At 39.5% G+C, this 17,991-nt stretch overlaps 1 protein-coding gene across 2 annotated transcripts in view; it reads right to left on the bottom strand.

The window, feature by feature from the left end:
* sncb (synuclein, beta) overlaps positions 1 to 17,985 on the bottom strand; it is a 68,818-nt gene extending 50,833 nt beyond the window's left edge. Inside the window, exons 1-4 of one of the 2 annotated variants that reach the window (XM_043703728.2) lie at positions 17,812 to 17,985; positions 17,417 to 17,560; positions 16,862 to 16,900; positions 12,753 to 12,907 (exon numbers count right to left, since the gene is read on the bottom strand). In XM_043703728.2, coding sequence (XP_043559663.1) covers positions 12,753 to 12,907; positions 16,862 to 16,900; positions 17,417 to 17,537 — 315 coding nt within the window. In that variant the 5' untranslated portion in view covers positions 17,538 to 17,560; positions 17,812 to 17,985. Of the gene's footprint in view, positions 1 to 12,752; positions 12,908 to 16,861; positions 16,901 to 17,416; positions 17,561 to 17,661; positions 17,757 to 17,811 lie in introns of those variants that run through there. The other variant, XM_043703729.2, reaches the window with a different exon arrangement.
* Positions 17,986 to 17,991: the final 6 nt, after the last annotated feature.

Genomic DNA, 17,991 nt, shown 5'->3' with positions numbered 1-17,991 from the left:
ATAGTGGATTGTCTGCTGTTAAAAAGTCATTAACTTCAACGGACTGTGAATCAACCAGGTTGTTCATTGGATAGGCAATTGTGTAGTTACACGACTGTCCAGATAGTGAAAATGAAAAATCCACTTTACAGAGTGTAAGAAATGAATTTAGGTTTTATAATCCCCAGATTTTATATGATGAAGCCCACTTGCTTCTTTTAAACACTACCATTCAGATTTATGCAATAATTTCTTGCCAAGAAATCATTATCATGAATTTTTCCCTGGGATTTGATGTTGCCCTGTCTGTTTTCCTGGTTTGGGGTCATCACTACATTCAGGGCAGATTCCCCAATCATTAAAGGATGGCAGTTAAATAGAATGAAGTGGACACTCATCTGAAAGAACACAGAACATAGAACAATACAGCACAGGACTGGGCCCTTCGGCCCACAATGTTTTACAGAACATGATGCCAAATTAACCTAATCCCTTCTGCCTGCCCTTGGTCCATATCCCTCTATTCTTGCATATTACTGTGCTTATCTAAAACTCCCTTAATGCCCCTATTGTATCTGCCTCCATTACCACCCCTCGCAGTGTATTCCAGACTCTTGCCATTCTCTGTGTAAAAGATTTGCCCCTCACATCTCCTTTGAACTTAACCCCTCTCACTTTAAATGCATGCCCCCTAATATTAGACATTTCAACACTGGGAAAAAAATTGTGACCATCAATCCTATCTATGCATCTCATTATTTTACAGACTTCTATCAAATCCCCACTCAGCCTCCGCTGTGGCAGAGAAAACAATGTAAGGTTTTCTAGCCTCTCTTTATAGCTCATACCCTCCATTCCAGGCAGCATCCTGGTAAGCCTCTTCTGCACCCTCTCCAAAGCTTCCACATCCTTCCTGAAAGGTGGCAACCAGAATTGAATGCAATTAAACAAAAGGTATTTATCTTATCTCATGCATTACTTAATTGCCTGCCAATATTTTAGATTTACTACTTGAAAAGCAAAACTGTATTTGTGTCTTACCAACATTATTACAGCTAATTCTATTCTCTAATAGTTTGAAGTGACTTCTGCCAAAACTACGAGCTTTCTTGTAATACTAAGTTTATACGTTCACTTAAAAATTAATTAGTGTTAGCTAATCTTTCATGTCAAATGCTCAATGAGACCAACTCCTATTCCCTTGGTGGGGAATATATTCTGAGGAGTTCCATTCAGATCCTTACAGTATCCAGAAAATTGACAACCTAACTAAAAGAAAAGTGCATTTTAAACTATCAGAAGAAACTAACAACTTTGACTGAATTGGGGTCCTCCTCTGGATCAGATTTCTGCAGATCCTACATATATGTCCTAGATTCTAGCTCACTTTTTGCCAAAGTTGAGGGAAATTAGTTGAGAGATATTCCTGAAACACCACACAACATTAGGAGCCCATCTGCTATCCCTTATTGAATGGCAAGCATATTACCTGGCTGTTACTTGGTTGAATATTTGAAAGTCCTGGTATGTGTGGATCTAGAACTAACCAACACTGTTCCCCCCACTCCCCCCTCATCTCTCGCTCCACCCTACTTCCAATTTCCAAACACTGATTAAAAAACTAAACTCTAGTTTCTCTATATTAATCCTATCTGTTCCCCTTAATATCTTGAAAAATTCAATCAGATCACTCCTTCATCTTCTAAATTAGAAAGAGTACAATCCTATTTTGTGGAATCACTCCTCATAATGTAACTCTAAAAGTCCAGGTTTCATTCTGGTAAAGCTACACTACACTTCCTTCAACGTTCGTATATCTTTATTAAGATGTGGTGCCCATAGCTTTTCTCAGGTTTGGCCTAACCAGGACTTTGAAATAACCCCTTGCATTCCAATCCTCTAGATAAAAAGACTGACATTCTAATAACTTTTCTTCTTATCTTCTGTACCTGTTCATGACACTTTAATAATCTGGGTTCTTAAATGCCCAAGTTTATTTCGACCTTCATTGTTTCTGGTTTTCACCATTTAGAAAATACTCTGTGTTATCCTTTTTAGGTTCAACGTGGATAATCTCATTTTACTTACTTTGAGATCCATTTGCCACATTTTTGCCATTCACTTTAACTATCAATATTTCAATATAGTGGTACTTTTCTGATGCCACCTTATACAATGCTGACAATTTTTGTGATGATTTGGAGGTGCCACTGTTGGACTGGGGTGTACAAAGTTAAAAATCACAGAACACCAGGTTATAGTCCAAGAGGTTTATTTGGAAGCACTAGCTTTTTGAGCACTGCTCCTTTATCAGGTCGTTGTGGAATATAAGTTCATAGGACACAGAAATTATAGCAAAAGTTTACAGTGTGATGTAACTGAAATTATATATTGAAAAAGACCTGGATTGTTTAAGTCTCCAATCTTTTAGAATGGGCATGTTGGTTTCAGTTCTTTCATACCTAAATTCCAGAGCTTTCTTAAAGTTACATTCTCAAGTGAACTTTAACAGTAGGTTCTATGTTGACCCAGATAATGCATTGAAGGTGTGAGGTGCTTTGTGTAAGGCTGTCTGTGCCCCAATATAAGTTTGTGGGGTGAATTTGTACTTGCAGAATTACATTTTATTTTGCTCAAAAACTGCATGAATCATCTGTAAATCACTATTTTAGATTAGAATTAATCTGAACTTTGAACAATTTTTGCATTATCACCAAATTTGCTGATACATTTTTCTATCCCCTCATCTCAAGGTCTTGTTGCAGAACGGGAGTGATTCTATCTCTGAGCCAAGAGCTCTATGGTCCTCAGAAATATGTGTCAAAAATCTATTTTATGAATTTTCCATTTAGCACACATGTTACTTAACTGCTTTGAATAAAAAGTTTCTTCATCTGTGCGCAGTGCAGACTCATTTACTTAACCAAGACATTTGAAAGCACATGAACTGCCAATGAGCAAGAATGGAACAGTGGCTCCTTGCATAATTAGTGTAATTTCAGAATCAGTTTAGAAGGTCAAATAAGCTAATTTTATACTGATAATATACTGTCAATTTTATTTTTAATGATGTTCATGTTAATAACTCAGAGATTCTTATATTATTACGCTAAATCTGGTTTGAAAAATATGATCAGATGTCCTGTCAATGCAAAATTAAACTTTGAACAATGAAAACATTTAAGCTAAGTTTTTAAAAATTCATTTGTGGCATGTGGATGTTCCTGCTGCACCAGCATTCATTATCCATCACATTGAGTTGGTCTCGAGAAGGTAACTATGAGCTTATACTGTGAAGGATTTCTTCACTCTTATGAAGGCTTTACAACAGTATTGCAGTACTGTGTCCATATGCTCTTTTTACATTTCTCTCCTTCTCACTAATGTAAAACACCAACATCTATTGACTTTGAACTAGGTCCTGGTATCAAAGCAATCTAGATGTGCCACCAGTGTATGAATGTGTTTTAAAAAAAACTCATGAATTTAACAAATCATACAATAAAGTGCAGTTTCCACAACACAATTTATGTCTATACAGACGATATCTCATAGAATCCCAATTACATCCAGCTCTCACTAAAACTTTCATTGGTTTCACTGAGAAGCCAGTCTTTAATGAAATGATTACAAACCTTCTACCGGATACATACTTCTGATTCACAGAAGATACTTTGCTATATCTGAATTTGCAGCTATAAGTAGTTCCTTACACACCTTGACATGCTCCACCCAGCATGCAACTTCACCTTTGAAATGGAGTAGTCAAATCTGCTCCTTTTTCTCAATATGCTATTTGAGAAATCTGCTAATAGATTTTCAGCAGAATATATTAGAAAACCTGTGTACAGTGGTCAATATGCCCTAAGATTCCTGCAGTTCCATATGCTACTAAATCAGACTTTACAGCAAGCTCATGAATAGGGGTCGAGTCATCTGCTCACTGAGTAAAGTATATGCTAAAGTCACTATCATGCATGATAATGGCTACCATGATCAAACCATTTCAAGAAAACTGATAGGTGGGTCTAAGGCAGCCACCTTTGGTACTGAGAGATTCCCAGTCTACCTCTGATTATCAAAAATGTGTAAGGTGGCTCAAAGATATGAGAAACTGGTGAAGCTAGCTGTATCACATTGCTCCTTTGGAGTAAAGACAAGTGTGGCTTTTTTCCTTTAATAGAATACTAGGATCAAGACAAAAGATTGTTCTGTCTCCCATTAATGAAAAATCTGACATAGGGTTCATGTGCCAAAGTGATGTCAGGTACAAAAGCCATATGTTCCAATGGCTGGCTGACCATGGCATATAACACACCCATTTGACTGTTTTGAAGAGACAGTTTTGCTTACAAAATAAAGTCTAACATTAGATGCAATTCCACTCTTGAGCCATACTTACTAAACATTCCTGACTGTGTGACAAATTACACTGGAAACCAACTTAGGTTTGTCAGTCAGGCTTGAAGTGTGATACGTTTGCTAGAAGCAACATTTATTCACACTTAGGCCCTGTTCTCTGTACGCCAAAAGATTATGTCCTGAATTTTGCAACTTTTTCACCTAGTACAGGACTTGGAGGACAATTCTCATGGCAATTCCCCAACTAATTAATGTTGACTTGCCTGGGTTTGAATTTAATCAATTAACAAGAATATTAACAGTTCCTGCTGCATCTCTCTGCCCCCGACAGTCCAGTCAATTAGTATCCTCTACACATGCTTTAAAAATTGTTGTATTTTTTTCTAAGTAGGTTTTATTATGTTTCATCCTGCTGACTGCAAGATAAAATGCTTCAATTACATGTTTCTTTTCAGCAATGATTAAGTCTTGTACAGTGTCACAAGTTATTTGTAAACTTTATTTTTCTAGCTAATCTGCTGGCTCATTTACCCTGATAGTAAATTACAACAAATTCTCCTCAAACAGATAGATTTTAATGCAGCAGTAATAGTAACACTGAAGTAATTTAATGTCAGAGAAGACCTCTTGGCAATCTAGCAAGGTTATATATAGTATTCCATACCTGTACTTTTAATAACACTGAATCTCATTTGTTGACAAAAACCTGTAATTTCAGATGTAGAATTTTGCAATAATGGAGGGTCTCTCCATAATTGTGAAAATAGTGGAAGAAACAGAAAATTAGAAGTCTCGTCTCTGAGCAAAATGTTGATCATTTTCATGGATCAAAACAAAACCTGACAGAATGGAAGGTGCTGGTTAGCCTGGTTGAGTTTTGCATATGGACATTTTGTGGAGGCTGCTCTCATATAAATGAACAGTTGTCTTCACACATGCCTAAATGTGATGACTGAAGTGTGAGAAACAAGTAATATGTAGATTAGATCTGGTATTAGTAGGCCTGAACTTTGTGGATTCATTTGGAAAGTCAGGGCACACTTATAGAGCCATAGAGATTTGCAGCACGGAAACAGACTTGCCAGCACTTGACCCATTACGGGGTGACACAGTGGCACGATGGCTCAGTGGTTAGCACTGCTGACTCACAGCACCAGGGTTCCAGGTTCAATTCCAGCCTCGGGCGACTGTCTGTGTGGAGTTTGCGCATTCTCCCTGTCTCTGCGTGGGTTTCCTGCGGGTGTTCTGGTTTCCTCCCAAAGTTCAAAAACGTGCAGGTCAGGTGAATTGGCCATGCCAAATTGCCCATAGTGTTAGGTGCATTAGTCAGAGGGAAGTGGGTCTGGGTGGGTTACTCTTCGGAGGGTCAGTGTGGACTGGTTGGGCCAAAGGGCCTGTTTCCACACTGTAGGGAATCTAAACCCTTCCTATTCATATATCCATCCAGATACCTTTTAAATATTGTATTTTTACCAGCCTCCAACACTTCCTCTGACAGCTCATTCCATACACGCACCACCCTATGCATGAAAAAGCTGCCCCTTAGGTCCCTTTTAAATCTTTCCCCTCTCACCCTAAACCTATGCCCTCTAGTTCAGGACTCCCCCACCCCAGGGAAAGGACGTTGTCTATTTATCTTATCCATGCCCCTCATGATTTTATAAACCTCTATAAGATCGCCCTTCGGTGTCCAATGCTCCAGGGAAAACAGCCTCAGCATATTCAGCCTCTCCCTATAGCTCAAATCCTCTAACCCTGGCAACATCCTTGTAAATCTTTTCTGAACACTCTCAAGTTTCACAACATCCTTCCGACAGGAGGGAGAGCAGAATTACACACAATATTCCAAAAGCGGCCTAACCAACATCCTCTGGATGTAGGCTTGTTTGCTGAGCTGGAAGGTTCATTTCCAGATGTTTCATCACCCTACTAGGCAACATCTTCAGTGGGCCTTTGGATGAAGCACTGTTGATAATTCCTGCTTTCTATTTATATATTTGGGCTTCTTTTGGTTGGTGATGTCATTTCCTGTGGTGACATCATTTCCTGTGGTGATATCATTTCCTGTTCTTATTCTCTGCTTGCAAACCCTAGCCACTCTCCCCTCCATCAAAGACATCTTGGAAATGACTGCCAGACTACTCAGACCCCTTGGCATCATGGTAGCCACACACCCACCAACACATTAAAACAGCAGCTAATGAACTTGCAAGACCCTATACAGGGAAACAAGTAAAACTAATGTAATTTTAAAAAAACGCACAAGGACTGTAACAAACATTACATTGGACAAACAGGCAGAAAACTAGCCACCAGGATACATGAACATCAACTAGCCATAAAACGACATAACCCTCTCTCATTTGTATCCTTACATACAGGTGAGGAGGGACGTCATTTCAACTCGGACAATACATCCATTCTAGGACAAGCCAAACAGAGACATGCACGAGAATTCCTAGAAGCATGGCATTCCAACCGCAACTCTATCAACAAACACATTGATTTAGACCCCATCTACCACTCCCTGAGAAAAATAACAGGAAAAGACATCACCACTGGAAATGATGTCACCACAGGAAATGACATCACGAACCCAAAGAAACCCAAACATATAAATAGAAAGCAGGGATTAAACACAGTGCTACACCTGGAGGCCCACTGAAAATGTTACCTAGTAGGGTGATGAAACATCTGGAAATGAACCTTCCAGCTCAGCGAGCAAACCTACATCCAGACCCTCAACCTGAGCTACAAATCTTCTCAAAACTCGCTATAACCAATGTCCTGTACAGCGCAACATGTCCTCCTAACTCCTAAATTCAATGCTCTGACCAATAAAGGAAAGCAACTAAACACCTTCTTCACTATCCTATCTAACTGTAACTCCACTTTTAAGGAACTATGAATCTGCACTCCAAGGTCTCATTGTTCAGTAATGCTTCCTAGGGCCTTAACAATAAGTATAAAGTTCCTGCCCTGATTTTGTATTTCCAAAATGCAGCACCTTACATTTACTTAATTAAACTCCATCAGTCATTCCTTAGCCCATTGGCCCATTTAATCAAGATTCTGTTGTACACTGAGGTAATCTTCTTGGCTATCCACTATACCTCCAATTTTGGCGTCAACTGCAAATATACTGACCATACCTCCTGTGTTCATATCCAAATCATTTATATAAATGATGAAAAGCAGTGGACCCAGCACAAATCCTTGTGGCTTACCACTTCTTGGAGATAAAAGGGACTACTTTGAATATTGTTCCAGGGCACCTCTATGAGAAAAAGGCTTCATGTTGGGAAAGATAAGGTACCCTTTGGAATAGTTAAAAATGGACATAAAACATGTATAAACCTTATACCAGTCATTATAATGGCGGCAAAGTGGCTCAGTGGTTGCTGCCTCACAGCGCCAGGGACCTGGGTTTGATTCCAGCCTTGGTGACTGACTATGTGGAGTTTGCACATTCTCCCAGTGGCTGCATGGGTTTCTTCTGGGTGCTCCAGTTTCCTCCCACAATCCAAAGATGTGCAGGTTAGGTGAACTGGCTGTGCTAAAATTGCCCATAGTGTTCAGGGATGTGTGGGTTAGGTGCATTAGTTAGGGGTAAATGTAGAGTGGTAGGGGAATGGGACTGGGTGGGTTACTCTTTGGGGGTTTGGTGTAGGACTTGTAGGGCCAAATGGTCTGTTACCACACTGTAGGGATTCCAGTCTATGAATAACAGTCATTATTCATTGGAACTGTCAAAAGGCAGGGGCAGCACAGTGACTCAGTAGTTAGCAGTGTTGCTTTACAGTGCCAGGAACCCGGGGTTGATTCTGTCTTTGAGTAACTGTCTGTGTGCAGTTTGCATGACTTCCTATGTGCTCCATTTTTCACAGTTCAAAGTTATACAGGTTAGGTGGACTGCCCATTCTAATTGTCCTCTAATGTCCAGGGACGTGCAGGTTAGGTGAGTTAGCCATGGTAAATACAGGGATGGTGTGGGTGGCTGGATTTAACTGGGATGCTTTTTGGAGGGCTGTTGCAGACTTGATGAGATGAATGGCCTCTTTCCACAATGCAGGGATTCAATGATCCTATAAATCTGTCAAAAAGCAGTTATCAAAAAATCTATCAAAATGAACTGTTTATAAATGTCAAAAAGACCTGTCAAAAGAATCTGCAAAAAGTATCAACGTTCTTCACTAAAACTCCTCATCTTTAAATCTTCAAAAGAAATAGTAAAACTGCTTTTAAAAAAATGGCCATTTAACTCTGTTAATACACGGCTAGGGGCTAGCATTACTGAATTCAGGCTGCAGACTAATTTTACAAACTTTCTCTTATCATAGAAGGGTCCCTGCCAACTCACAGTTTGATTGCTCCAAGTATTATATCCTCTTTAAAGTGAGACTACAAATTTCAGTATTACTTTTTAATAAGAGATAACAGTGGTTATAAGGGATTATGAAATTAAATAAGTTAAATATGGGACATTTTAATGAATGAAAGTGTGCTTTTAAAAATATACATCTGCCATAGACACACAGAGTTTTAAATTTTTCATTTCAATATGGCTCCTGAAATCTGTCCACATATGGTTAGTGTAATAGTTGGGCGGGTGGCAAGTGGGAATGATGGGCGAGAGTTGGCTCTAAGTTGGCATAGATGTTCTAAAGAGCCACGAGAGTTGATTGGAGGACATTGTTGGTATTGAATGTATGAGGGGCTTTGGGAGTGGGTTGCTATCATCAGGTGACATGGGTTGGCATGGATGGATGGTCCACATGAAGAGTACAGAGAAAATGAGGGGTGAATGGGATGAGGATTAGAGGGCTGTTTTATGTTTTACTGTTTTTTTAAAAATACAAATGCTTGATCACAGCATTGGAGCACTGGTGCAGACTTTCAATCCAGCCTGCCTCTGTATCTGGCAGTCCCTGCAGTCAGCCAGGGTCACCTGATCCAACTCTCAGAGAATCCTGTCACCTCAGAATAAAAAAAATAACTGCAGGGTATTTTCTTTCTCTCTTTGTGTTTGTGGAACCATCCTTGGAAATATCCTGGCACTGAAAATGAAAATTCACCTCATGACATGTATTCCACTTCTATTTACTATATTTTTTATTAATCTGGTTAAATGGTTTTTCAAATGCTAGAGAAATAATACAGCATTATAGAACATGAGCAGCATTCATGAAGTCTTATCTTTCAATACCATCTACTCTATTTCATAAATGACATTTCACAAATTTGTTCTGAATGAGGATGAGGAGAATTTAATCTATTTTGATTAAAGACATGTTACCTTGGATCACATTGTTTTAACCTCAGCTCTTCAGGCCACTTTGTTACTTCAAAAATACTGATTCCTGAAGTCCCTGTTTTATTCTTGTATGATTTGCCAAATAGCTGATATGGTATATGTGCATTCAAAGTTGCAATTTAATTTAGTGTACACCCTATCAAAGCTTAACTAATTTGTCTTTGAGCTAATTCTATCCTCTTCTTAGATTTCTTTCATCACAATTACCTCACTGACAGCTGTTGAAAAATGTGATTTCATCCCATTACCAGACAGCATGGCCAAGATCGAGCTCTAACATTGTAAATGATCAAGCCAAAAACATCCTGTTGCTCCCTGGTGTATTATAATTAATATCTTGTTTTATGCAGCAGACCATCCTTTGATTTTGCAATTTGAAGAACAGATACCTTTTCACTAAATTTAAACCCTACCAAGAACAATTCTCAGGCTAAAAATAAGATGCTGTAAATACAATTTTAAAGGGAGGAATAAATAAAATTAATTAGGGTTATATTGAATAATAACCCAAAAGTGGGCATGGAGTTCACGGTACATAATTAACTGATTTTGATTCATTGTGTTGCAAAGAACAGATGAAATTAGTCCTGCCTACTGTTTGAAATAATCTGCATCCAGCCAGCACTGTAAGTATCACATATTGGCTTCATTTATTAACAGGAAACTGGGAAGTGTACGCAGACAGCAAAGCTTATAAAAGCAGCTTGTGTGTCTCCAAATGTGTCTAGTGAATGCATGAAATAGTGCAATTTTTTTTAAAAAGATCATCTGGGCAGTGTTACTTTGAGGAATGGTTGAATACATCATTAAGTGACCACATCGACTTTCTGATAATATACTGATGTTCTTAGTGCAAAATGTAAGAATTAATGGCAGACAGCAATGCCAGGTGTATCCCTCCAAGAACATGGATGCATTGAAAATAAATCCATCCAACAAATTGAAATAAATTGTGAAGGTGAATGAATTTATCTTCAAATTACACTAACCTCATTCGCTGTTCCATTCTCTACTCCTCATCACTCTATCCACAATCCCAAACACAATCTTTCAATTCATATGCTATACTTCACTCTGCACTACTGCAAACCTCGCACACACAACTCACACCTCTCACACACTGGCAAATGTTCAATCATAACAGGCACAACACTAACATACTGCAGCATATTTGTTGACACACTTCCCTTTTTCTGATCAGAAAACGTATTGTGTGACATGAGACATCAGAAAAGAACAGGAGGATGACAAGCATGCCACCCAAGGAGGAGACAGTGCTGGTCATCATGTTAAGAGGCATTGTTGAGGATATGGCACATTGCAGAGCTGGAAGTGACTGATAAAGGTATAATTAAGCCATACTTAGTCCTCCTCTTGTCCTATTGCTCCCTCATCCCAATTTACAAACAGAAAGTGATGCAAGCACAGATGTCTTACTTTCTCTTCTTGCCTCAATAATGCCCAACCCGTGTTCTTTTTTCAGATAGCCAACAACTGGAACCCTCCCAGTCTGAGGAAGAGGAGGGAAAGCCAGTGAAGATAGCATGATACTGTCTCGCAATTTTACACTAAAAACTAATGTATGCATTTGAGAGTCCAGTGTAGAGACATCAAGCAGAAGTCCATCATAGCCAGCACAGGAAAAGGTATAGTGCAGATATCAGTTCTCTGATAAATCAAGCCTTCGATGAATCTGGCTACTGAAGAAGATTGCTGACTGAACATAACCATTGGTTCTGAGTGCTCTGAAAACTCACTTTTAATATCATGGAGAGTGAAAGAGTTCAAAAGCAACTTGGCACCAGGCTTTCAGTGGAACATACAGCTATCCTTTCTAACATGAATGAGTGGTCACTTCGGCAGTCCTGTGGAACTCATTATAATGCAGGGCCAGATGGTTGATGTCAAAACTTACTTTGCAGCACAAACAGGCCTCATTGTGGCACAAATAGTCAACATTAAAGTCTGAATGCTGTATGGACCCTCAGAATGTTGCCCTGCAAGCCAATATTGTTACCATGGTGGCTTTTAATATCTATTCAAAGGTGCTTGCAGAATTTGCAGCAGTCTGTCCAACAAAACATGAGTAGGATTATTGAGGTAGCTTCTCAGGAGAGTGACAGTGCTTAGACGGAGCATAAACCTGTTTGTTTTCCTCACTTGCAGGATGACAGCATCTACATCTCTACTACTCTACCAGTACCTTTGTGGTTCTCAATCAGCTAGTCAGGCCTGACTGCTGCAGCCCAGGCCAAAGAGATGCAATCTGAATTTGGGGAACAGAGCTGCCCAATGTCATCCTCCAACCTCATCTACAGTCTGCTCAAATGAAAATTCAAAACCATTCACCATCTGTCTCCCAGCCACGGTGGAAACGTCTTGCAGGAATACCACCAAAGGCAAAAAAATCGTACAGTAACTATTGACTTTTAAAACAAATACAGGAAAGCTTCTAATACATGCACAATTGAACCACCAGTCAAAAGAAGTATTCTAGTAAAGATTTTGGATGATTTCATGGTTCTCTGAAATAGCACAGGTGTGAGAGAGGTGTCTGAGGGGTTTGAGGGAAGGAAATCTGCATTCCATTGTAAGTCATATTCTCCAATGATACTTTGGCTGGAGTGTGAAATTTGAAATTAGTAATGGTGCCAAGTCAGTGTTGATGCTGACTGACACCTTAACTTACCTTGTCTTCAAACTGCCAGCAGTCGTTAAATATGAAGCACCCTATGCCAAGGTGGATTGCTGTGTATTTCTCTTTAAAAGTCAATGTATAAGTCAGTGTGTGTAACTTTAATCCAAATGGAAGTGTGGGGTGGCTACATTATCCAATCAAATTTAGTCCCCATTGAATTGCTACATTAATTTCAGCCTATAACAGAAATAATTAGGAAGTGTACACTCAAATTCTGAGGCGTACAAAACAGCTTTTAATATTAACATCTAAATCATTGTAAAGTCTTCAGTTTCCTGTACTGTGTACTCACAGTGATGTGGTTTTGCTAAGTATATAATGTGGCAATATTAAATCGGAATGGTTTAATGTATATTACAGCCACACAGGGTGGGATGTTCATGTCTGCTGAAAGCTAACCTTTAGTTCTTCAGGTGGGAAGTCTTCCTTTTTCACCAGGCCAGTGGCTGCTGCGATATTCCCAGCTCCATCCACTGTCTTCTGGGCCACAGCTGAGACACCAGTCATAACAGCACCGCCAACCAAAGAAGCCTGCTCCTTTGTCTTCTCAGCCACTAAAAAGCAAGCATTAATATACATTGTTTCCTATTCAGAAGGAGCTTTTCCTTATTTTAATTATTACATTTCAGATGTCACTTTCTGAATCAAATTAAAACTTATTGCATAAGCTACCTTTAGAAGAGCTTGTTAAAAAAAATCCTGTATCAATTATTTGCAATGCAAACCTGGATTCACTGAGAAATGTTGAATTTCAACATATGTAAACATCAGAGTGGAGTAAAATAGAATTAATCTATGAATACAGGAATATTTTAGCAATGTTCTAATATTTATTTCTAACATTCTATTGTTAAGTGCTATCATTTTTAGCTACAAAGACAAAGTTCTACCCATAAAAACCAACTAGTTCAAGTACTGAAAAATAAGAGTGTAAAGATACGCAATTTTAGACTAACATAGTCAATAGCTTGAGCAGTTTAATGTCATCAAGGTGGCATCTTACAAACAATGTGAATGTAGTTTATATTATTGAGATGGTGGTCACGCGAATCTTCCTATTAAGGTTTGTCAGAGTTCTCGAAACAATACCTATTTCACAGAATTATAGAATCTCTACTGTGTGGACGAAGGCAATTCAGACCATCGAGTCCACACTAACTTTTAAAGAGCATGCTGAGTGTTTATTTTCTCCAAATTATCCAAGCACATCATCTATCTGCTTCCTTTTATCAAAACACATGCTACTTAATCATTCAACTTTGTTTTCACTTTCCTTTTTGATTTGATCTGACCATAAACAATAATTGCCTTTGTAATCATAAACACTTTTAGAACCATAAAAATGACATATGGAACGGATTTTGTGCTGTGATTTTTTTTCTCTGAAATGAGAATGCACCTGAAGAAAAAGTCATATTCCTTCCTAGATCAAGTTTGAATCAGCTAAGGAAACATTAAAATGATACTTCTACCATTTATGATATTGGTCTAACAATCAATTGCCTATTAGAGATTGACTAACTCCATGAGTTATTTTAGTTGAAATATATTACAAGTTATAAAACAGACATTACAGTAAGCCATCTGATTTCTGTATGTGCAGCATGTAAACCTACAACTGCATAACTGGCAGGCAGAGCTGTAACATTGTATACACAGAGCACATTGAGTCCTTAAAAGTAAACGCTTTTAAAGACAATGTACATGTACAACAGTACCTACTACTGTCTGAGCACAAAATTCTTTCAGATCAATATATGCATTATAACTGCAGTATTAAATTATTAACAAATCTGTTGGTAACCTTGTATGAATCCAATTCAAGATATTCCTGAAAATGACAATCTATGATAGTTGGGTGACTGTCTGGAGTTTGCTCATTCACCCTGTGTCTTTGTGGGTTTCCTCCAAAGATGTGCAGGTTATGTGGATTGGCCATGCTAAATTGCCCATAGTGACAAGGGATATGCAGGCTAGGTGGATTAGCCATTGGAAATGCAGGGTTACAAGGATAGGCTAGGGGAGTCAGTCTGGTTGGGCTGCTCTTTGGAGGGTCTTGTGTGGATTCAATGGACTGAATAGCCTGTTTCCACACAGTTGGGATTCTATAAATAGTTGGGACAATATTAACAAACTGGCAGTCAAAATGACTATGAAACATTTTTGTCCTTTTTTGAGACTTTATTGAAGAAGGCATTTGGTATACTTTCCTTTATTGGTCAGAGCATTGAGTATTGGAGTTGGGAGGTCATGTTGCGGTTGTGCAGGATGTTGGTTAGGCCACTTTTGGAATACTGCGTGCAATTTTGGTCTCCTTCCCATTGGAAAGATGTTGTGAAACTTGAAAGGGTTCAGAAAAGATTTCCAAGGATGTTGCCAGGGTTGGAGGATTTGTGCTGTAGGGAGAGGCTGAATAAGCTGCGGCTGTTTTTCCTGGAGTGTCAGAGGCTGAGGGGTGACCTCGTAGAGGATTATAAAATCATGAGGGGCATGAAAGGGTAAATAGACAAGGTGTTTTCCTTGGGTGGGAGAATCCAAAATTAGAGGGCGTATTAGAGGGTGAGAGGGGAAAGATAGAAAAGGGACCTAAGGGGCAACTTTTACACGCAGATGGTGGTACGTGTATGGAATGAGCTGCCAAAGGAAATGGTGCCAGAGGAAGAGAAAGAGCCATTGCAACATTTAAAAAGCATTTGGATGGGCACATGAATAGGAAGGGTTTAGAGGGATATGGGCCAACTGCTGGCAAATGGGACTAGATTAGATTGGGGTATCTGGTTCGCATAGACGAGTTGGACCAAAAGGTCTATTTCTGTACTGTACATCTCTATGGGCGGCACGGTGGCACAGTGGTTAGCACTGCTGCCTCACAGCGCCAGAGACCCGGGTTCAATTCCCGCCTCAGGCGACTGACTGTGTGGAGTTTGCACATTCTCCCCGTGTCTGCGTGGGTTTCCTCCGGGTGCTCCGGTTTCCTCCCACTGTCACAAAGATGTGCATTTCAGGTGAATTGGCCATGCTAAATTGTCTGTAGTGTTAGGTAAGGGATAAATGTAGGGGAATGGGTGGGTTGCGCTTCGGCGGGTCGGTGTGGACTTGTTGGGCCGAAGGGCCTGTTTCCACACTGTAAAGTAATCTAATCTAATTTAATCTAATCTATGACTATATACATACTTTCTGTAAAATAGCGAGCAAAGTAATTATATTCAAAAATATTAAGTATTTATTGTTGATTTGGAGGTGCTGGTGTTGGACTGGAGTGTACAAAGTTAGGAATCACACAACACCAGGTTATAATCCAACAGGTGTATTTGGAAGCACTACCTTTCAGAGCACTGCTCCTTCATCAGGTGGTTTTTTAGATTAGATTAAATTATATTACTTACAATGTGGAAACAGGCCCTTCGGCCCAACTAGTCCACACCAACCCTCCAAAGAGCAACCCACCTAGACCCATTCCCCTACATTTACCCCTTCACCTAACACTACGGGCAATTTAGCATGGCCAATTCACCTAACCTGCACATTTTTGGACTGTGGGAGGAAACCCGCACAGACACAGGGAGAATGTGAAAACTCCGAACCTGGGACTCTAGTGCTGTGAGGCAGCAGTGCTAACCACTGTGCCACCGTGGTGGTTGTGGAGTATAAGATCGTAAGACACAGAATTTATAGCAGAAGTTATAGTGTGATGCAATTGAAATGATATATTGAAAAAGACATCGATTGTTTGTTAAGTTTCTCATCTTTTAGAATGACCATGTTGTTTTCAGTTCTTTCATTTGTAAATTCTAGAACATTTTCTGGGATAACATATGAAAGAACTGAAAACAACTTGGGCATTCTAAAAGATGAGTGACTTTACAAACAATTCAAGTCTTGTTCAATACATAATTTCAGTTGCATCACACTAAACTTTTGCGAGAAATTTTATGTCTTACGATCTTATACTCAACAGTTACCTGATGAAGGAGCAATGTTCCGAAAGCTAGTGTTTCCAAATAAACCTGACGGAATATAACCTGGTGTTTTGCATTTATTATTAGCATGCTAATTCTAAATGTTCATATGTGTTTATTTGTTACGACTCATGGTAACGATCAGATTAATCCACAATGCACCCTTTCTAAGAAACGTTTCAATTTATTGAAGTGAAACTAATTCATGTATTATTTCACTTCGCAATCGCAGCATATATTGCAGTTCACGGACAGCACGGGATGACAAGTTACTTTTTCAGTTACAGGTACATTGCAGATGAGAACCGCACTTCCGACAAACCTGCTCGACTTTCACACCTTGCTAAGTCGAACTGTAAGAATTGGTGATCTTAATGGATTGATCACCTTCTGAAATTGACGTTTACACTTGGATTAAATACCGGAACAATATCTTACAATAAATCTTGATAGTTACGGCAGAAAACATTCGATTAAAACACATTGAAAACAATAATGTCACTTAGCATTTCAATTATTCTGTCATATTAAACATTGGTGGGAACTTACCTGAGACAACACTTGAAACACCTTCTTTGGTTTTGGAGCCTAAAGGTTAAATAAAGACATATTATCCCTGGGGCAATTGTCTGAATTCATAATGTTGCCGATCATCCCCTAAGTATGTAACATTTCTTGTAATATGTCATGATTACTTTTGCCTTTTTTTTAAATGGCAGACGTGGTGTGAATGTGTTGGATGCCACATCCTTGGATAAAGCTTCTCTCTCTCTCTCTGGGCTGGAGGAGAGTGCCATATGGCTGGCCCATCTGCTCAGCGGAAATAAAGACCTTTGAATCAATCCCCAACTGACAGCCAAAGTATCTCTACGCGGAAACTAGATCGATCCCCCGAGATTAAATGTTTTCCGCTTTTTTTTAAACACCCGATACAGTTATTGCTAATATTCCATTGAAAGAACAGCCTTCTTTTTCTCCCGTTATAATGTAATAACTGTGCAAGTCGCCCGTCCAGTCAGTGCCCAAAGGAATGACTTATTGTATAACTGAAAGGGGCGACGCTATCTTCCTTTGCAGGTTCACTGCCTTTTCACGGCTACATACCAACATATAGCACTCCCTCTTTAGTCTTCTCTGCCGCTTCTGCTACTCCTTGCTTGGTTTTCTCGGCTGCAGCAGCTACTCCTTCCTTCGCTTTGGACAAGCCTTTCATGAAAACATCCATTTTGGTCCTCGCTCAATGGAACACTGTAGAATAAACACCTGATTCATTCACCCTCAAAACAGTCAAACATAATGAGGAAGATCACAGGCACCGACAGAGAAATGATACAAGCATCAATACTGACCTCTGTCAAACTGGATAATAACGGATTGGGTAGATGGGATCAAAACATCATGTAGCGAGGGCTGGGGGGGGGGAGGGGGGGATGCTTTCGGATTTAAGCGAGGATGGAGATCATCCAGTTGGGCGGTGATGATGCCACCGATTCACTGACCTGTCCGCTGAAGCTGCTTGTCTGAGGTGTACTCCCTCCGAGGCTCTTTCCCTCCTCTCGCTGTCCCTAGAGCTCTCCAGGAAGAGCCTATGATTTCACCAAAGTACCGTGCAATCACACACACGGACACTCGCACATCCTCAAACTCCCCGCCCTCCCTCGTGCATTGTAATTCTCCTA

The sequence above is a fragment of the Chiloscyllium plagiosum genome, unplaced genomic scaffold (genome assembly GCF_037043375.1).
Source record: "Chiloscyllium plagiosum isolate Xiang-an unplaced genomic scaffold, Cpla_swu_hap1 HiC_scaffold_16, whole genome shotgun sequence".
Lineage (NCBI taxonomy): Eukaryota > Metazoa > Chordata > Chondrichthyes > Orectolobiformes > Hemiscylliidae > Chiloscyllium > Chiloscyllium plagiosum.
The sequence above is the reverse complement of the archived record's forward strand: the minus strand, read 5'-3'. Positions and strand labels throughout refer to the sequence as shown.